Raw genomic sequence first — 19708 nt, forward strand, 5'->3', positions numbered from 1 at the left:
CACATGCTCCATGCCTTTAAGAAGAATGGATGGACCCGGTGGACTCTCTGGTTACTTCTGGGTACCACTGGACCACTGGGGAGCTCAGCTCTTGTCTCTCACCCTCACCCTCACGAAATGGCCAGCCTGCCTCCCCTTCCCTTGTGCGTGTCCTCAGACAATAACTTTCACCCCACTTTTTGTTTGCAAGTAACACAGTGACATTTATAGAACATCGAGTGTCAGCCCTGCAGGGGTCTTGCGTCCAGTCCAAGACAGGCCCAGAGAGGTCGAGTGATTCGTCCAAGGTCACATATATTGGTTTATTCATTCAGTAAACATTTATGGAACATCTCCTATTTTCAAACACCACCCCTCCATACACCCCTTTCCACTCTCCCTTTCCAGCCTCTCTTGTTCATTTCTCTTCCTCGCCCACCTGCAGTTTTCCCTCCTCGTTATCTTTCCTCCTCCCCCTTTTTCCTCTTTCCCTCCCAGCGCCTCCTCTCCTGCTCATCCCTCCCTCCATCTGTCCCCCGCCTCCCCAGCCCCCCCACCTAGCCCCGATCGCCCCCACCGCTCCCTCTCCCTCTGCCCCCCTCCTTCCCCTGTCCTCCGTCCCCCGCCCCTTCGGCTCCCTGCTGGCCCGCCTGCAGCCGCCAGCCACCGCAGCGAGCGCTCGCTCGTGCCTTCCTCGGAGCTGTCCAGGCTGTCAGTGCGCAGCCCTGGCCGGCGGCTGCTCCCGGAGCCCGAGTGGGATCGTGGGATCGCAGAATCGCGGGATCGCAGAGGGCGCGGACGCAGCCAGGTGAGGCTGCCTGTGGTGGTGAGCACCCTGCGGGGCCCTAGGCGAGGGGGCCTCTTCTCGGAAGGGGGTATTCGGGAAGCCCTTTCTAGGAACGCAGAGAGAACGAAGGGCTTTTTGCTGAAAGGTTGGCTGGGGGAAGGTGGTGGGGGTAGGAGAGCAGGGGAATGCTCTGGGGAGGGGAGGGTCTCAAGGTCCTCTGCTCTGGAGGGCTCCTTCTTTGGAAAGGGGGGCTCAGCGGACAGTCACCCGAGGGCTTTTATTCCCCAGGGACAAGAGGGCTCGGGCCCCATGGTGTGGCATACTTCCCACGGGGGCATCTGCAGGAGCCAGCACTGCTGGAGACCTGGGGTGGAGAGTCTAGGGCCACACTTTGCTCAGGCTGAAGTGAGCAGGAGGGGCGGGGGGCGGGAGGGGCTGTCTCGCTCGGGCTGAAGCTTGCTGCATTTTCCATCGCTTAGTGGTGTCTGTTTGAGCTGCGCTCTCTCCTGTTTCTCTCCCTGTCCCAGTTTTCTCTTTTATTGTCTTCTATTTCAGGCCCCACCTGGTGAGTGAAGGGAACAGCCTTTTAACTCGCTGTCCAGTGCTGCTGGCACCCATTGGGTCTGGGAGGGGGTGGGCTCAGAACTGGGCAGCTCCAGCTGGCTGAGGGGAAGTGGAAGGGCATGCAGAGATGGGCTCCACCCCCATCACATACCCCCTCCTCTCCCCCACCTCCTCCACAGGATGGAGGGTGGTAGATGAGAAGGGCCTCAAACCAGCTGCACATGAATGTGGGAAGAAGCAGGGAGAGGACTGGAGGGGGGGCGGAGATGGGGTGTGAAGAGGCATCAGGAAGAGGCTACTTTGGGTGTCGGGGTGTTTGACAGAAGAGAATGGAGGGGAGGGCAAAGGGCCCTGGTTATTCAGTCACTGGCCCCGGCTTTGCCCCAGCTAGTTGTGTTACCTTGGGCAGGTCATTTCCCTTCATTTCCACTTCCACATTTATAAAATGAAGAGCTGGACTGGATGATCTCTAAGGTTCCACCCACTCAGAGTCCTCTAAAAATAGAACGGGGAGGGGCCCGGCAGAGCAGAGCAGCTTCCCTGCTCCTTGGGGTGAAACTGATGAGTTTGGGGGATTTCGTTTCTTTGCTTTAACAAAGGGCTCCAATATTGGCTACTTCACATCTGACACTTGGGTCCACTTGTCTCCCCTCCAGTGTGCAAAAGGAAAAACTGGGTCTGAATAGACATCTGTGACTTGCTCCAGCTCCATCCTCCCTGGAATTTCCAAGGGACGACATCCCTCTTCATCATCTGGGGCTGGACCATCGAGATGCAGAGTAAGCAGAGGAAAGACCTGGCATGAGCCAAGAAGGGAGCTGGGGACTGTGGAAGGGGATCAAGGCGGAGAGGGATGAATAGAAAGCTCTCAGGTCTACTCGGGTTCAGAGACAGGGGTCAGAGCAGTTAGGGTAGAGAAGAGAATAGGACAGGGGAGGGTGGAGACCATGATGTCAGTCAACTGGCTTCCCCCGTTCCCATCTTGCCCTCTGGTCCGGACCCAAGGCTCTCTTTCCTGATGGTCTGTGTCCCCTTCTCCCCATAGGTTCCCTACTCTAGTCTACTCCCAGGCCCGACTCAGCTCCTGTTGGGTCTTTGAATGCTTCTAGGGACCATCTACCTGGGAGCTGCCAGCTGGGAGAAGAGCCTGAATTGGTCCCTGGCCCTGGGCTCCAGAATAAGGCCCAGACCACCCTCCACCCAGTGACGAGTGCACAGTGTGTCAAGGGTGCAGCCCTCCCTTCCCCCCAAGGGGTTATCTTTTTGGTTCCCACTGGGCTTCCTCCCAGGTTATGTGGTCCATTACCCAAAATGCCTTGCTCTGTACATAGGACAAGCAGGAGTCCTAGGTAAAATCCATCCCAGGCTCATGGGTATTTACCTATATTATGTCTCCTCTCAGTCACTCTCTAGGACTTGCTGATTTTGTAAGTAGGTAGGTATGTGGCAGACATGAAGGGGCCCAGAAATGCTCCTTCATTAAAGAATAACTCCAGGGGCAGCTAGATGGCGCAGTGGATAAAGCATTAGCCCTGGATTCAGGAGGACCTGAGTTCAAATCCAGCCTCAGACACTTGACACAGTCACTTAACCCTCATGGCCCCACAAAAAGAAAAAAAAATTAAACTAAAAGAATAACTCCAGAGATTCATTCCTTTAGGGTGGGCATCACCTTCTCCAGACTTTTGTATTTAAATGGCAGTGCCCCAGGGTATCAAGTTCAGACTGTAGAGTGAATAACTTTATCAGATGGCCTTTTCACTTAAGACCTGAAGCCTGGGCTGCCAACAAGGTATTAAGTACATGTGAAGTGGGATTTGGGGGTAGTTGGGCCATGGAAGACCGACTGAATCGGTTTGCTACCCATCAGTACTGTTCACAGATGATGACATCATAGATTTTGAGTGGGAGGGAACTCAGGAGAGAATCTAGTCTAAATCACTCATTTCATCAAAGAGCCCAGTCAGAGTGAGAGACTCCTCCGGCCACATTACACGACTCTGCCTCTCAGGGCCCCTCCTGACTCTCCTAGCCCGCCCTCCCTCAGCCCCAGAACAGGGAGCCAGATGAAAAAAGGGGAGGGCCACTCATCCTTTCATTCTGCCTTTCACTTCAAGCTCAGGACCTCTTAACGGACAGGGATGGGGGAAACTGCAGGAATGTCTACCCTGTCTTGGTTTCACTCAGTCTCCTGCCTTCCCTCTCTGCAGGAGTCATGTCGCTGCTGACCACTGGGCTTCTGCTGAGCCTGCTTGGCCCTGTGGCCTGCTGGGTAGTGGGCTCAGGCTCTGAGCTGCGCTCAGCCTTCTCCGTGGCCCGGACCAGCAGCCTGGAGGGTACTACCGAGATGGCAGTGACCTTCGACAAGGTCTACGTCAACATTGGAGGTGACTTTGACCCCGGGACCGGCATGTTTCGCTGCCGAATTCCGGGGGCCTACTACTTCTCCTTCACTGTAGGCAAATACCCTCAGAAGAGCCTGTCAGTGATGCTGGTGAGAAACAGGAATGAGGTGCAGGCCCTGGCCTTTGACGAGCAGCAGCGGCCTGAGCGCAAGGCAGCCAGCCAGAGCGCCATGCTGCAGCTGGACTATGGGGATACGGTCTGGCTGCGCCTCCATGGGGACCCCCAGTATGCCCTCTACGGCTCAGCGGGGGGGCCCTGCACCACCTTCAGTGGCTACCTCATCTATCCAGACACCTCCTCCTATTTCCACAGCCACCAGGGCCTCCCTGCTCAGCTGCCCGGAGCCCTGGCAGCAGAGCGGGAGACCGATCCCCGCTCAGCCTTCTCCGTGGCCCGCTCCGAGAGCCTGGTGGGGATCGACGAAGGGGCTTCTGTCAGACACAGGCCACTGACCTTTGACACGGAATTCGTCAACATCGGAGGGGACTTTGACGCTGCTTCTGGGATCTTCCACTGCCGCCTGCCTGGTGCCTATTACTTTTCCTTCACCATTGGCAAGATGCCTCACAAGATGCTGTCGGTAAAGCTGATGAAGAATCGCGATGAGGTGCAAGCCATGATCTATGACGATAGCCCCTCGAGGCGCCGGGAGATGCAGAGCCAGAGTGTGATGCTGGCCCTGAAACCTGGGGACACCGTCTGGCTCCACAGTCACCAGCACGAGGGCTATGGGGCCTATAGTAATCATGGCAAGTACATCACCTTCACCGGCTTCCTGGTCTACCCAGACCCCCCACCAGGCCAATTCAGCCCCCTGGGCCCCTGATGCGTCCTCCCAGGGGGGCCCGTGGAAACAGAAGACACAGCTAGGGTGCGGGAGGGGGAGGGGTGCATGCTGTGTATACGTGTGTCTGTCTTTAGTGCCCAGGTGGGCTCAACTGACATGTCTGTATCACTGTGTGAGCATGAAAGCTGCAAGGACTGCGGGAGACAGGTCACTGGGGATGGAGGAGGTCTGGACTTGGGCCAATAAAAAGCCGGGCTCCAAGGGACTGCAGCTGCCGGGATCTAAGCCAGAACTTTCTCTGTCTCTGCATGGACTGAGCAGGTCTGCCCCACAGCGAGGTGGGGCACGGGTGGGGAAGATAACACTGTGCTCTGTGGCTGGGTTTCGGTCAGTCACACTCCAGGAAGAATCACTTAATCAACAAGCATTTATTATGTAACAGGAATGATGCCAGATGCTAGAGAATGAAAAGGGGATGGAGATTCTGCTCATGTTATGGGCCAAAAGGAAGAGATGCTTGCTGTGGGGGCAGCTAGGCAGCACAGTCAATAGAGCCCTGGAGTCAGGGGGACCTGAGTTCAAATCGGGCCTCAGACACTAGCTGGGTGACCCTGGGCAAGTCACTTAACCCCAGGTGAAGAAAAGCAAAAAAGGCAGTGGGTAGAGATACTCATTGGGACCCAGCCCTGTGTCCTAACTTCCCTTCCCATCCGAGCTGACTTTGAAGGTTTTAACCCCCCATTTAGGTGGCCTAGGCCTGACCCTACCGGATGATGCCCCTCCCCAGTGGGATGCTCCTGCCATCCCTGGATTCCCCATCTGACCACCCTCTTCATCCAGACTCTTCTCCTCCGTCAGACACACTCCTCAGTGAACACCTCTAGCTAACCTCATCCTGCCTTTGGCCCAACCTTCCTTCCATGTGCCCATTTTATTAGAGCCCTCTGGCTAAGTCGATGTTGGACTTTCTTCTATCATAGCTCCCCCAACCCTGCTTCCTTCTCATGGCATTGAAGAGAGTGGTTTATAGGAGGTGGGAGAATGTGAGTTTCTCCATGGTCCGATGCTGAGAACAAGACACCTGCTCTGATAGGGATGAATTGGTGCTAGGAAGGAACAGAGGAAGAAAGGATGTCACCCACGTCCAGGGCAAAATGTCACCAGATGTGCAGAGAATTGTAGGGCAAGATTGACCCGGACACACGGGGAGACTGTGGGACAGACGGGGGGCGGGGGGGTGAGGGAGGGGCTGGGAGGCTTGGATGTCTCAGCAGCCCAGATTCCATTCCTTACGACACTTCTGGACCCAACTCAAAAGAAGGATCAGGCCGGGTACCTCCTTCCCCACCACCATCACAGCTTGGTTCCCACCTCCTTAGCAAAGGGTGGGGAAAACGTAGACCCCCATTCCAGCCTCTGGGAGCTTCCCCTGGACTCTGCAATAACCAGCTGGCCCACAAGAAGAGATCGCCTTTGTTTGCTAGTGCCTGCACTCACTCTTCCAAGAAGGCAGAATTGTGTAGTTAAGATGGGAATAGCGTGCACTCCCCTCCTCCCCCACCCCCAACATTGTTCCCATATCAGATCTCAATGACTTTTGGCAAGCTTCCTGGCTCCTTTCTCCACACCTCCTTCACTCGATTCCATTGCTGAAAGATTTGTCAGGAAGCTAGGGGATCAGGAATTGGGATTATGGTTCAAATTGTCATTTCAAAGTCCAGGTCAAGTTTAGGGTTGGAGAAAATTGGAAAATTCTTTTTCTATCCTCAGCCTTGCTAGTCAGTCAGAAGGTGCTTGGAGGATTCCCGATGACTCCACAATTCTCACAGTCAGTCAAGTCGATAAGGATTTCTTAGGTGCCTACTATGTGCCAGGCACTGTGAGGGGGCTGCCCAGGCTGGACAGATGGTCCCTCTGCATCTCTAGGTCTGATCACCTCCACGTCTCCTTGTCCTGTCTCTGAAATTGTTCTCAGGACTGATAATCTCATTTCTGTATCCCCTCCCCATAGATACCCCCCACACACACACACAGGTGGGGAAACTGCCTAAGTGACTTGCCCTGTGCTTCCTGGGGACCACCGGTCTGAAAAAGGGGCAAGAGCAGGAGTGGGGGGGGGCAGGGATGGGTCTTCCAGGTGGAGGGGATGCCCACTGCCCCAGGCGGGGCTCAGGGGCTGGGGCGTTGTTGAGATGGGTCCTTGGGGACCCAAGGATTCAGCAGGGGGGTCTGGCCCTGGGGGCAGTGGTCTTTGCACAGGTCTTGGACTACTTCCTGTCCCAAAAGGGAGAAGAGCTCAGCCCATCGACCCCTCTCCTCTCCCTCCAGCGCTGCATGGAGACGATAGACACAGGTCAGACTGGTGAGCAGCAGCTGCTGGAAGTGCACGGGGCTCAGGGGAGCTGCCTGGTGCCACTGCCCCAGCTGCTGCTCAGTTCCGGCCAACGTGCTGGGGACCCAATCCCGGAGGAAGAGGGTGAGCCGTCGGCCGGGGCGAGTTGATGCCAGCTCCTCATCCTGAAGGTGGAACTGCCCCGTGCTGTCCAGCTCCAGCCCTGTCCACAGGAACTAAAGAGAGAGGGAGATTTGAAGGGAGGGGAGGGTGGCCAGTGGAAGAAACACTGATCAAGGAGACAGACCAGCCAGGGGGCAAACATGGGCCTAGGATGGGGGCTGGAAGAGGGCACGTGTGGGTCTTGGGAAACAGGATGGGCAGGGCTTTGGCAAGGAGGTGTTACAGGTCACTTGGGAGGGGACCTCAGGGAAGAAGGTTGGATTACACTGGAGACCCTCCTCAGACCGTGGCTCTCCCAGGGCTTAGGGACCATCCCAGCGGATGAGCTCCTTCCTCCACCCCCCACCCCCAGCAAGTCCTGGCCCTGGTCAGTGACCTCAAACATCACGTCCGGGTGCTCTGGCTCCAGGGGAACACTGCCCACACCAGCACTGTCCATGGGCTCTCCTGGAGAACCAGAGACAGGTTTCAGGTTCTCCTCCCCTGTCTGCTCTAGCTGCGCCGCCCCGCCCTCGCTGTAAGCATCTATCTACAGAACAGGAAGCCACTAACCAGGGGGAGATCGCTCAGACACCTTTAGCTGCTCTGCTAAATGAAAGATCACAGGATCATAGATCTAGACCTAGAAGAGACCTTAGAGATTACTGAGCCCAATCCCCTCATTTTACTGCCAAGGAAACGATTGTAAAGAGAGCTGAAGTGACTTGCCCTGGGTCACTCAGCTAGTAAGCAGCAGAACTGGAATTTTGCACTTGGGTTTTTAGTCTCCCAAGAAATCCATCGCTTTTCCCTAACTCTAGCTCGGGGGAAAGAGCCTAGTGAGAAAGACTCTGTACTGTTTGCCCATCCACCTCCCACCCCAAGTGCCTTAGTTCTAAGCCAGCCCTTGTTCCCATAATATGCCCAGTCAAGCTCTTTGGCCTTCTCCACCCCAGCCTTGCATTTGAGGAGGGAGTGTCCAAGAGTTGAGCCCAGCACGTGATCTGCAAACAACAGTCCCCCCCAGCCCCCAAGCAGGAGCTCGTCTGAGGCCGGCAGAGCCTCTTTCCACTGAAAGTTTCCTAGGCTTTGTCTGGGACAGAGCATCTTCTTTGGGTAGGGAGGACACGGCTGGAATAGGCTGTCCCATTGGAGACTCCCAGGACAGGGAAGATCTAACCATCTCATGCCATTGGCAGGATGCAGCATTCATTGCCCCAAACACCCTTGGCACTCTACTGGCAGGATGGCCTGAAAGCTCTGGATCCCGGCAGAGAAAGGCAATGGGCAGTCCTTTGGGTCATCACCACCCAGGGCAGGCCCTCACAGCTCCCTTGACCAAGATGAGGCAAAGCTATGGAGACTATCTGTTCGATCCAACCTGAGCTTGAGGGAGGGATTTCATGGCTTGGAGTCAGAGGGGTTTTCTGTGTGCTTCTTTTGTAAAGTCAAATAGGCCAGGGCTTCGGCCCAGGTTGGGGAGGGAAGAGGAAGTAAGCACCATCCCAACTCCTGGCACCCTGACACCCTCCCAAAATGCCTTCTACTGTCCAAGAGCAGGGCACAGCTTTCCAGTGCCCCAGCCCTGAAGCTGCCCCTTAGATTTAGGGGATCCCTGCCATCCTTTTGCTCTTTGTTCATTGGTCTTACCTGTGTGCCATGGGAACGTAGTCCCCACAGGAAGGGGGAGGCACAAGACTGCCCAAAGCCAGCTTCGGAGCTGCAGACCCAGGGCCATGCCACGTACGATGCTGTTCGGACTTCCCCAGCTTCTCCCGTCTCCACTTCAGCTCCAACTTTCCACTGGAACCGGTTCTTCCTCACTCTCCATCTGTGTCCAATGTAGAGCAGGGTGGGGCTGGCTGGAGGCTCTATTGCTTCCCAGGGGGACTTCTCATCCCCCGAATTTGGGGAATTTGTTTTTCTGGCAGCAGGAGCCCCATTTCCCTGATGTCTGAGGCCTTTTCCCTCTGCTTATGCCCAGTTGGCAAGAATGTTTAGTTAATAAAAACAAGGTGTTTGGTAGCAAATAGTTACAGCTTGACACTCCCCTTGGGGTGTGTCAGTGCCTGGGTCCTGTGACCCCATAATACTTTTTGTTCTCACTCTAAAAACATCTTACAGCTGGTCACTGTACACCAAACACAGCCAACGCCTCTGGGATTTCTTCAGCAGCCAAGACTAATAGTTACTAGGAGGGTGGGCTTTGTGCTAACAAATAAGGTTTAGACACCAGTCAAACCCCTGGGATTCCCTCCAGAGAAGGCCAATGACCCCTTTCTGCAGGCTCTCTGAACACCCCGTGCCCTGGGGCTCTTCGGTGGCTCCTCATAAGCTTTCTCTGGGTGGTTCTGGAGGTCTGGCAAGCCCCAAGACCCATCTAGCAGTCAGGATAGCTCCATCGAACAAGTGTTCAAGTCCCTAAAACAGCGGCACCGCTCGCTCCGGCTATCATCACAGTGTGCAGAATCAAAGGGTGAGGGGAACAAGCAGGTTTCTTTCTCACTGGACCTAAACAAGGCAGTTCAGGAGCCCAAACTGGTCCCTTGGAACCTGACCAGTAAGGGCTCTAATCTCGGAGCTAGGCCCCCTACCAACTCAGCACTACCTGCTTCTTGGAGACAAATCCGGGGCCCAGCCAGAGCAGTCACAGTCCTCAGCCAATGCTAGCCCACTCCGGCTCATCTCCAGAACACAACCAAATCTGGCCCGGGACCATGGCTGACAGAACCAAGACTGGCCCTTGGTGGGTCCCCCGGGGCACCCATGGTTCATTTTAATCGGCTGAGACGAGCTTCTAGCTGTCACCCACTGTCACCTCTTCATGTGCATCAATATTGTTCTCTAAACAAAGGACCCAAGGAGGCGCCCAGGGGTTTTCAATACGGACCAACAAAGAAGCAGCTGCAAGTCCAAGTACGACTTTATTTACATAAATATTCAGTTACAAGGCAAGCTCTCTTGCTAGAAGCTATTTTGCTTCTGGTTTTTTATCTCCAGCCTCAAGTTTGGGGCTCTCTGGAGGTTGGCGATAAGCAGGAAAAGCCTCCCAGGGACTGTTCAGATCAAACTTCCGGTACTCCTGGGCCAGCTCCACTGGCTCTGCCACAACCCGCTTCACTTCATCATCGTAGCGGACCTGAAGAGAGCAAAAGGGATGTGCAGACACTGAGGGCAGGGGCAGGCTTGGGGCGTGGCAACCCCTTCCTGGGGACAGTCTTTACCAGCCTGAGGCCAATCCCTCTCCTCCTCTGCCATGTCAATGACTAGGACGACTACTGCCTGCCTGGCATCTCCCATACCACCATGCGAGATCTATGATCCCACAGGCCTTTATGTGGCAGCTGACGTGGGACTGAAAACTGGTCACCCAAGTGAGAATTCCAAAGCTAAGGAGGCAACAGCCTTCCCATGATGAGAGGTGGACACGGTGCTTTAAGGTACAGTGGGCTCCTCTGGGCCATCATCTCACGTATCTTATAGAGGGCTTCGTGGAGTTGCTCAGGGTCCCAGAGCTGGGTAATGTCAAAGAATGAATCTGAACGCAGGTCCTGACCCCCTCCACAGGCAGGGCAGACACTGATTTCTGGGGCTGTGCTGAAGGGATTGGGTTGATGCACCTACTCCATCTCCTAGTCTTCTCTGTAATGAAATCCTACAAATGCGGACTGCCCCATTCAGCTTTGAAAGCCCTTCACAACCTGGACCCAATCTACCTCTCCAGCTTCTCTGTAGGAGACTCCCACCATGTAGGCTGAGATCCAGCCAAGTAGCCTTCTTCCTGCTCCTTACCCAAAGTCTTCCTTCCATCTCCTGTCTCCATGCCTGGGCATTGGCCATCCCCCAGACCTGGAATCCACCCCCTCCTTACTCCCGCTGCCTAGAATGCTTCTCTTCACGCACCCCCCCCCCCCCACAAGAGCCTTTCCTGACCTCCCCATCCCCCCTCCCCAGCCTCTCCTCTCAAACTTTAATGTAGTTAAAGACTGTTTATTTTCTTTGTTCAGTCTATACTTATCTATGTACACGTCTTCTCTCTGTTAGAAACTCAACTCCATGAGAAGAGACTGTTTCATTCTTCCCATGGACATCCCCCAGCCTAGTGAATGTTTGGCACATTGTAGGCAATTAATAAAAGCCTGTGGATTGGCCGATTGTGGCTCAGCCAAATCCCTCCAGTAGAATCTAAGCTCCTTGAGGGGCCATTTTATTCTATCTGGGCATCCCTGTGCGTACCACAGTGCGTTGCACACAGCAGGTGCTTACTAAATACCAGGTGCACTGAGGTTGGCACGACAGAGCCAGGGGCAGTCGGGGCTCACTGTGGGCACAAGTGTAAGGAATCTCCATCCGCGCCTCCCTTAGGGTCCACAACCTCCTGCACGCAGGCACTGACATCTTATGGGCTTGATGCCCTTTCTGGCCCCAGGCAGGGGACTAATGGCAGTCTGGCTCCTCCTCCTGCTGTCAGCAGCCTCAACAGAGGACTCCCGGGGAGAGAAGAGCGCTGGCTTTTCAGCCAGAAAGCCCAAGAGCCTGAGTTCAAAACCTGGGAGCTCTGCCTGAGGAACCAAGGGCAAATCGATCTGATTCTCTGGGCCTCAGTTTCTTCTGCTGGAAAATGAGGGGATTCAACCACATGGTCTGTGAGGTCTCTCCTGAGGCCAGGCTGGAAATGACCTCTGGTGGGAGGGCTCAGGGCAGGGGTGAGAGAGGGTGGGAGATTCCCATGACCTCCTTTTGGAATGACCTTAGGGCTCTGGTTCTAGGCTCAATAGACCATGGAATCCCAAATGACCACACCCAGGTTCCCTGTACCTCTACATATCCAGAGAGTGGGAAATCCTTGCGGAAAGGATGCCCTTCAAACCCGTAGTCTGTCAGGATCCTCCTGAGATCGGGGTGATTGGCGAAGAAGACTCCAAACATGTCCCAGATCTGGGAGAAAGGGAATCCAGACACCAGGTTTACACTTCCTGCTGTGTCTCTAATTAGGGCCATTTTGGGGCCATCTCACATCATCACTCTATTTTCTTTATTTTTTTAAATTTTTTTTTAATTTTAATTTTTTAAATTTTTATTTATATTTTAATTTTTTTTTTTACGGGGCAATGGGGTTAAGTGACTTGCCCAGGGTCACACAGCTAGTAAGTGTCAAGTGTCTGAGGCCGGATTTGAACTCAGGAACTCCTGAATCCAGGGCCGGTGCTTTATCCACTGCGCCACCTAGCCGCCCCCATCACTCTATTTTCACTCTGGATTCCCCAGCATTCAGGAACTCACCTCCCTTTCATACCAGTTTGCAGCCTTGTGCACTGAGACGGCTGAATCGACAGGCGTCAACTCATCTGCATATGTCTTCACTCGGATTCGAGTATTGAAGTGCAGAGAAAGCAAGTTATAAACAATCTAAAAAGGAAATAGAAAGGGAAAAGTCAATTGGGTTCCACTGGGGGCTCCAGCAAGAGCAATGAGGTTGAATGAAGACTGAGCTAAAACTGGACAAGACTGTGGAATAAATGGGTCAAAGCGCTCTCATTTCCAAGAGCTTCTGTGCCCCCTTCCCCTCTTCAAGGTCAAAGCCTCCAGGGACTCAGCTGCATCTGAATTCCCAAGCGTAAGGGTGACTTGGTACACCTTTCTTACCTATAGTTGGAGGAGCTACAACACAGCCCTCGGCCCAAACACAAGCAATCGTAGGAGACCAAGCTCTTGACAGCTGAGCAATTCTTGAATCCCGCCCATGTCCAGTAGGTGGTGCTACAGCCAACCCGAGGCACCCTCTCCATCTGCCTGCCAGCATCCACAAGTAACTTGTTCTAGGATGGGACCCTGGCACCCTTAGAGAGGCATACTACGGAGCGTGCTAAGTCTGCAGGGACAGCTTCTGTTGTTCCCACAACAATGTAATAGAGGCCTAGCTTGTCAACATTTAAGGAGAAGTTTCAAACACTACTCTTGTGGGGAAGAACAGAAGTAACAAGGTTGGTGGCATTTTCTAGGAATGCACCATTGAGGGCATATTTTGCCTCACATGTTGCCCAACACTCCCCTATTGAGTATCAAGTCCTATTCTCATGCCTCCTTGAGGCAGGGAAGTAACCTTGCTTTCTCTAGCAGGCGCCACTAATGTGGAAAGGTCTCAAGTGCAGTTTGAGAAGAGACTGACCATCATGCAAAGCCTGACCAGGCTAAATCTGAGGAGGTTCATCTCCAGGGCATGGCCACTGCCACTGCCGGTTTTTATGCTGGCTACCACAACTTGAAGCACTGTATCCTAAAGCATGGAGGTCCACACTGATGGAAGAAGTGCACACCCAGGTACAATCACAAGTCTTTGAGTGAGTGAATACATAATGCCACAGGGCCAGGGATATTGCTTACAGTTTTCACAAACATCATAAGGCACCTCAACAACCCGTCTCTTCCTTTAACTTGCCAATCTTCTTGATTTTTCCCACCTACCTCAAAACGGTTCTGCCGGGTTGGGACATCAACTGCTCCCAAGTCAGCCAAAGACTTGAACTGGGCATTGGTGTGATCTTTGAGGAATGTCAGCACAGGGATAACTCCATCGGGATGGATACAGATCTCTAGTTCATTGAAGCATGATACCTAGGAAGCAGGGAAAAGGGAATGCAGAGCTTCCGAAAGGAGGTTGCAATCTGCCTTAAGGTACTTCATCTGGGGCAGAAAAACAGGTGGAAGTTTGCAATCAAGCATTGTTGTGGTCCAATGAGTCAAGGAAAGGTCGCTGCTCAGGTGCTTCCTATTTGCTACCCACCACGTTAAAGTGCTGGGGTAAATGTGCAATTCTTCCCAAGCTGTGCCCCCAGCCACTCACCCTGAGGAGGTCCTGACCCAGAACTCAATAACTCTACTAGCCATGAAAACCACCTATGGCTAGAAGGCATACCTGAACTTGCTGCACATATTTGGGTAGGATCTCAGCTACATATTCTCCAAAAGCTGAGAGCTGCTTATGAGTCACCTCATCCCATTGTCTAACTGTGGCTGAAAAGCAAAAAGAAAGCCCATTTTCACAGAGGGCAAATGGAAAGGGAATGGGTGCAGAAAAGGAAGAACGTAGGTTGGTTATGGCATTTAAGGCCTTACTTGGGGCCTCTGGGTAGTCACTCTGAGAGAACCCTGAAAGTTTCAAGATTTGCCCCTTGAGAGTCAGGAAAATCATACTGCACCAGAGAAAGCATGACCGTGAAACAAACACAGTGGAAATCTTAGGTTGGAAAGCAAGTCAATGAAAAGATTCATAGGATCTAGGCTGGGACACAAGGCTGAGGCCAAGGAAATGACATGATTTGTCTAACATCCACATCGTTAAATCCCAGGTTAATCCTCCAATTTAAAATCTGGTGGTTTTTCCACAACAAAGCCTTGTTAACTAAAAGCGTTCTTTTCCCTTTCAAGAAACCTGTCCTGATTAGCACAGCTGAATGTCTTCTTCTTAACTCCCACAGCTCTGCGGGAGGCATGATGACAGGGCATCACAAAGAGCAAGGAACTGCAAACTGGGAGACCTGGGTTCAAGTCCCAGCCTCTTAATAGTCGTGGGGCCGTCGGAAAACCCGCATGATTTGGCCTCAGCTTTTTTTTTTTTTGGGGGGGGGCGAATGCAATGAATCACCCAGTGTCACACAGCTAGTAAGTGTCAAGTGCCTGAGGCCAGATTTGAACTTGGTCCTCCTGAATCCAGGGCCGGTGCTTTGTCCACTGGGCCACCTAGCTGCCCCCTCAGCTTTTCATTTCTAAAAGGTGAAGACCTAGACTTATATGACCTCCAAGGCTTCTTTAGGGTCAGTCATTTCTTTAATGTTTACAATACAGCCGGTGCTGTGCTAAAGGCTAAGGACAGAATCCCAGATTTAGGGACGCAAAGGATCTACAAGTTACTAGCTCAAACTCCGGCAGGTAGGTGGCCCGGCGAATTCAGCACCGGGCCTGCAGTCAGGAAGATCCGAGTTCAAATTCGACCTCAGACACTTAACAGTGTGACCCTGGGCAAGTCCCCATCTGTAAACACAGAAACGACAGCCCCCTCCGGGAATTCTGTCCCATGGCCTTTGTCAGACACAACCGCACTTCGACCCACTCATTTTTTTAAACACACAAGGAAACCGAGGCCTGGGGAGGTGAAAGGACCCTCCCACAGGTCGCAGAATTGGCGCGTGGCTGGGCGCGGGCTAAACTCCGGTCCTGAGTGCGGATTCCGCAGGACTCCCCGTCAGAGCGCTCCCGGCGCTAACGAGAGGGATTTACTGGGCACCGGGCGATGTTCCCTCGCTCGGTTCTCTCGACAACCCTGAGGGGAAGGGGCCATGAGAACGCCCATTTACAGAGGAGGAAACTGAGGCACAGCCTGCCCGGGCGCGCGGCGGGGTCCGGGGGTCACTGCGCGTCCTCGCCTCGCACCGTGCACGCCGCGGGGGGTGGGGATGGGGGCTGCGGCCTGCCGACCCCCCCCCCCAGCCCGGCCCCGACCCTCGGTCCGGGCCTCGGTTTCCTCGGCAGGGAAGGGGCGCTACTCACGGTGCTGGCTTCGGGCCGCCGCCGCCCCGGCCTCGTCGCGGGCCCCCGGGCCGCTCTCCCTCCTCACGGGCAGCAGGGCCCCGGCGCGCGCCGCCCCTGCAAGCACAGACGCGGCCTCAGCGAGGCCCGAGGGGGCCCCGGGAGCCCCCCGCCTCACCCCGCGTCCCGGCCGCCCCCGCCTCACCACGCGCCCGCGCTCCGGCCGCCCCCAGGAGCCCCCGCAGCAGGCCCCCGGCCGCAGTAGCCGCCGCCGCCGCCGCCGCCATCATGTCCCCAGGACGCCGAGCCCGAGAACGAGCGGAGCGGACGAAACAGGACACGGAGCGCCAAGGGCACGGACCGGAAGCGGAAGGGGACGGCGGGCGCCGGATCCGGGGGGGACGCGGGCGCCGAGCCAGAGGTTCCGGGGTAAGAGGCGAGAGCGGGAGGCGCAGGTGCGTGAGCCGGGGGGCTTGGGAGAGGCGAAGGCGAAGCGGAGCAGCGGAGGGCGCCGGGGAGGCCCCCACCTCTGGCCCGGCGGCCTCACGCTCTGGACTCGGGCTTCCCGCCGGGAGAAGCGGGCGGAGCCGGGCCGGGCTGCGCGGCGAGGGGCGCCCGGGATCCGCTCTGCCCTTAGCGGAAGGCCGGCGTGCGGACCGAGGGAGGGCAGGGGCCGGGGCCGGGGCCGGACCGCGGGGTTGGTGGAGGCGCGCGCCCGGGAGCCCGGGAGCCCGGGAGCCCGGGAGCCCGGGAGCCCGGGAGCCCGGGAGCCCGGGCCGGCCCCGCCCCCGCTCCCTTTAACTAGCCGCGTTCCGCGTCCCCCCTCGGCCCGCCGCCATGGAGCCCCCCGCGGAGCCCGGGGCCTCGACGGAGGAGAACTACTTCGTGCACTACACCTTCAAGGACCGCTCCCACTCGGGCCGCGTGGCCCAGGGCATCCTGAAGCTGTGCCTGGAGGAAGAGCTCTTCGCCGACGTCACCGTCTCGGTGGAAGGCCGCGAGTTCCGGCTGCACCGGCTGGTGCTGTCGGCCCAGAGCTGCTTCTTCAGGTCCATGTTCACGTCGAACCTGCGCGAAGCCCACAACCGCGTGATCGTGCTGCGGGACGTGAGCAAGGCCGTGTTCCAGCTGCTGGTGGACTACATCTACCACGGCGCCGTGCGGCTGCGCGCCGACCAGCTGCAGGAGATCTACGAGGTGGCCGACATGTACCAGCTGACCTCGCTGTTCCAGGAGTGCTCCCGCTTCCTGGCCCGCACCGTGCACGCCGCCAACTGCCTGCAGGTGCTCTGGCTGGCCGACCGGCACAGCGACCCCGAGCTCTACGCCGCCGCCAAGCACTGCGCCCAGACCCACCTGGCCCGGCTGCGCGACGCCGACGAGTTCCTGCATCTGCCCCACCACCTGCTCTCCGACATCATCAAAGGTAAGTCCGCCTGCGGGGCCCCGGGAGCATCCGTCCTTAGGCATCTGGCCCGCGCACTGAGGGGCCCGCCTGCCTCATGCCGGGAAGACCCTAAGGATCTGGCTGTTTTCAATGTTTCCGTGACTCACCCAACTCCGGAAATGAGTTGGCTTTGGGCGAACGTTTGGGGTCTTGGAGGTAAGGCAGAAACCTTACTTTGCCCATCCGTGATGGTAAGTGAGAACATGACTGCTTAGGTGGAAGGAAGCCTAGGACATGAAAACTTCTAGCATACAGGGTAGATGGATTTTAGGCTGGATTTTCTTTTCCCTAAGAAAAAGGTAGGTGAATGTTGTGGTTTCTGTCCCTGACACTTGTGCCTATGACTTACCGAATGACTGTGCTAGCCTTTTTTTCTCTGCTCCCCCCCACCCCCAACCTTTCCCCATCCCAGATGGAGTTCCACGTTCCCAGAACCCATCGGAGGCGATAGAGACCTGGGTCAACTTCAACAAAGAAGAGCGAGAGAGTTTTTCAGAATCACTCAGGTCCAGCTTAAAGGTATGAAATTCCTAAGAGACCCTACAATAATAATAATCCCCACATACTTCGGTCTGCCTGCCGCGCCCCCCCCCCCCCCAGTGTGGGCAAAGAAGCAGGGAAGCCCGGCTTGACAGGACTGTGGTAGAAGATTGCACAAGAGAATGTGTCCATTGGCCCAAGGGGATAAAAAGCGACCGAGGTCCCATCTCATCCCCTTTTTGTGATGCAGCTGCTTTCTAAACGTGGTCTTTCCTTTATGACTTGAACTTTAGCAAACTTAGGAAACCATTGACAAGCACAAACCCTACAGTTAATTTAAAACCACAGTAAAACAGCTGGAGGCCGGAGATCTGAGTGCAATTAACTCTCTTCCTCTAGCATAAAAAGCCCTGGAAAGACAGTGATAGGAGGACAGTCAGGCTGAGGCTCCCAGTCACCAGATGGGGGTGAGTTTGAGCAAGACAGCAGTGGGAAGGGGAACTCATTGGGATCAGGCCTTCCTTAGCTGGAACCTAGCAGTGACTGAGTTTGTGTTTTAACTGTGTGAACAGGAAATCGGAGAGAATGTACACATTTACCTGATTGGGAAGGAATCATCTCGTACCCATTCCTTGGCCGTCTCCCTACGCTGTGTGGGGGATGACTCTATCAGTGTAAGTGGCCAGAACAGTTTGTGCCACCAGATCACAGCAGCCTGCAAGCATGGTGGTGACCTGTATGTGGTGGGGGGGTCAATCCCCCGCCGAATGTGGAAATGCAACAATGCAACTGTGGACTGGGAGTGGTGTGCTCCCTTGCCCCGGGACCGACTTCAGCACACCCTGGTTTCTGTGCCTGGAAAAGATGCCATCTACTCCTTAGGTGGCAAGACCCTGCAGGATACCCTTTCCAATGCTGTCATCTATTACCGAGTGGGAGACAATGTCTGGACAGAGACTAGCCAGCTGGAGGTGGCGGTATCGGGGGCTGCTGGGGCCAATCTCAATGGGATCATCTATTTGCTAGGGGGTGAGGAGAACGACCTGGATTTCTTCACAAAACCTTCTCGGCTCATCCAGTGCTTCGATACGGAGACGGAGAAATGCCACGTGAAGCCCTACCTGCTGCCCTTTGCAGGCCACATGCATGCCACTGTGCACAAGGACCTGGTGTTCATCGTGGCAGAGGGGGATTCCCTAGTGTGCTACAACCCGCTGCTGGATAGCTTTACCCGGCTCTGCCTTCCGGAGGCCTGGAGTTCAGCCCCCTCCCTCTGGAAGATTGCTAGCTGCAATGGCAGTATTTATGTTTTCCGGGACCACTACAAAAAGGGGGATGCCAATACCTACAAGCTGGACCCTGCCACCTCGGCTCTCACAGTCACCAGTGGCATCAAGGTGTTGCTCACCAACCTGCAGTTTGTATTGGCCTGAAACCCTGGAGAAGGGAGTAGATACCTGCTCTGCCCTCCTTTTTCCTGGGCCACTTCCTTCCCTTCCTTCCTCTAGCCTCAGCCTCCTGTTCCAAGGAATCCTAGCTCTAAGACCACTCTGCTTCCTTCTGCTACTCACCTTAGGCAATTTCCTTTCGCAAGCTGGAGTAGGCTTCCTCTGGGCTTTTTACACAGAGGCATCTCAGACCCTTAAGGGTTGTTCGAAATGCCCATGCACACGTGTGCTTGGTTGATACAGAGCAGCTCCTGAATCTCTTTGGCACAGCCTTCCCTCTAGGGCCCAGGGATAGAAGGGATGCTGTTTCTTTTTGAACTGAAGAAAACCAAGAATTTAGTTTTCCTTCAGGCTCTGATCTATGGTTTTAGTGAGGGATTCACCCTCAGCTAGGCTTGGCTGCTCTTTAGGGACCACAGTGAAGATCTAGAATTCTGGGAATTCCCTCTGGTCTCTTCTCATTTGTCAGAGTAAATGGCACTTATTTCTAAGTTGCCTCCATAACTATGTTTTGGGGCAAAGATTTTGTTTCTGAACCATAGCAGAAACTTGTTTTTGTAATATGGAAATAGCCCGTGTTCTTGTAGAGGCTGTGAACCCAGGCCTGTTCTTATAATAAAAAGTCTTTGGGTGGGATGTGTATGTGTTTGTGTCTACCACTGAATGGGTTACCTCCCAAAGCCATGTGACTACAACCCCCAATACTTGCTGGTGTGACATTCTCTCTCATCCAAGGTCAAGAGCTGTAAAAAGACATCTGTGAAGGTCAAGAGCTAAGGTTTTTCTCTTC

The 19708-nt window shown here is 54.9% G+C and overlaps 4 protein-coding genes across 7 annotated transcripts; 2 read left to right on the forward strand and 2 right to left on the reverse strand.

Annotated features, from left to right (window-relative positions):
• Positions 1 to 585: 585 nt before the first annotated feature.
• C1QTNF4 (C1q and TNF related 4) lies at positions 586 to 4815 on the forward strand. 4 transcript variants are annotated; one of them, XM_043971246.1, is made up of 3 exons: positions 586 to 805; positions 1987 to 2109; positions 3541 to 4815. In XM_043971246.1, exons 2-3 carry the CDS (start codon positions 2103 to 2105, stop codon positions 4560 to 4562), a joined length of 1029 nt encoding a protein of 342 aa, XP_043827181.1. In that variant the 5' UTR covers positions 586 to 805; positions 1987 to 2102; the 3' UTR covers positions 4563 to 4815. The 4 variants fall into 4 exon arrangements, with proteins under 4 accessions (XP_043827181.1, XP_043827180.1, XP_043827182.1 ...); XM_043971245.1 differs by having other exon boundaries at positions 587 to 787; XM_043971247.1 differs by having other exon boundaries at positions 773 to 911.
• A 144-nt stretch (positions 4816 to 4959) lies between these two features.
• Positions 4960 to 9787, reverse strand: FAM180B (family with sequence similarity 180 member B). Its single transcript, XM_043971250.1, has 3 exons — positions 8668 to 9787; positions 7415 to 7485; positions 4960 to 7091 (listed from the first exon to the last, which is right to left on the reverse strand). The coding sequence occupies exons 1-3, from the start codon at positions 8753 to 8755 to the stop codon at positions 6693 to 6695; spliced, it is 558 nt and encodes a 185-aa protein (XP_043827185.1). The 5' UTR covers positions 8756 to 9787; the 3' UTR covers positions 4960 to 6692.
• Positions 9788 to 9922: 135 nt separating this feature from the next.
• On the reverse strand, positions 9923 to 16340 carry NDUFS3 (NADH:ubiquinone oxidoreductase core subunit S3; the record flags this gene model as incomplete). Its single annotated transcript, XM_043972191.1, has 7 exons — positions 9923 to 10156; positions 11836 to 11955; positions 12301 to 12426; positions 13483 to 13632; positions 13934 to 14031; positions 15565 to 15660; positions 15749 to 16340. Coding segments are annotated over 7 exons (1350 nt in total), but the record flags the coding sequence as incomplete, so codon positions are not given.
• On the forward strand, positions 16290 to 19554 carry KBTBD4 (kelch repeat and BTB domain containing 4). Its single transcript, XM_043971243.1, has 3 exons — positions 16290 to 16969; positions 17403 to 17509; positions 18043 to 19554. The coding sequence occupies exons 1-3, from the start codon at positions 16381 to 16383 to the stop codon at positions 18901 to 18903; spliced, it is 1557 nt and encodes a 518-aa protein (XP_043827178.1). The 5' UTR covers positions 16290 to 16380; the 3' UTR covers positions 18904 to 19554.
• The last annotated feature ends 154 nt before the right edge of the window (positions 19555 to 19708 follow it).

The sequence above is a fragment of the Dromiciops gliroides genome, chromosome 6, assembly GCF_019393635.1.
Source record: "Dromiciops gliroides isolate mDroGli1 chromosome 6, mDroGli1.pri, whole genome shotgun sequence".
Classification (NCBI taxonomy): Eukaryota; Metazoa; Chordata; class Mammalia; order Microbiotheria; family Microbiotheriidae; genus Dromiciops; species Dromiciops gliroides.

Coding starts and splice junctions, on each gene's coding strand:
- FAM180B (XM_043971250.1), bottom strand. CDS start 8,755: ATGGCCCTGGGTCTGCAGCTCCGAAGCTGGCTTTGGGCAGTCTTGTGC. Junction 7,486..8,667: donor TACGTTCCCATGGCACACAG/GTAAGACCAATG, acceptor CTGGTTCTCCAG/GAGAGCCCATGGACAGTGCT. Junction 7,092..7,414: donor ACCCGGACGTGATGTTTGAG/GTCACTGACCAG, acceptor CTCTCTCTTTAG/TTCCTGTGGACAGGGCTGGA.
- KBTBD4 (XM_043971243.1), top strand. CDS start 16,381: ATGGAGCCCCCCGCGGAGCCCGGGGCCTCGACGGAGGAGAACTACTTC. Junction 16,970..17,402: donor GCTCTCCGACATCATCAAAG/GTAAGTCCGCCT, acceptor TCCCCATCCCAG/ATGGAGTTCCACGTTCCCAG. Junction 17,510..18,042: donor CACTCAGGTCCAGCTTAAAG/GTATGAAATTCC, acceptor CTGTGTGAACAG/GAAATCGGAGAGAATGTACA.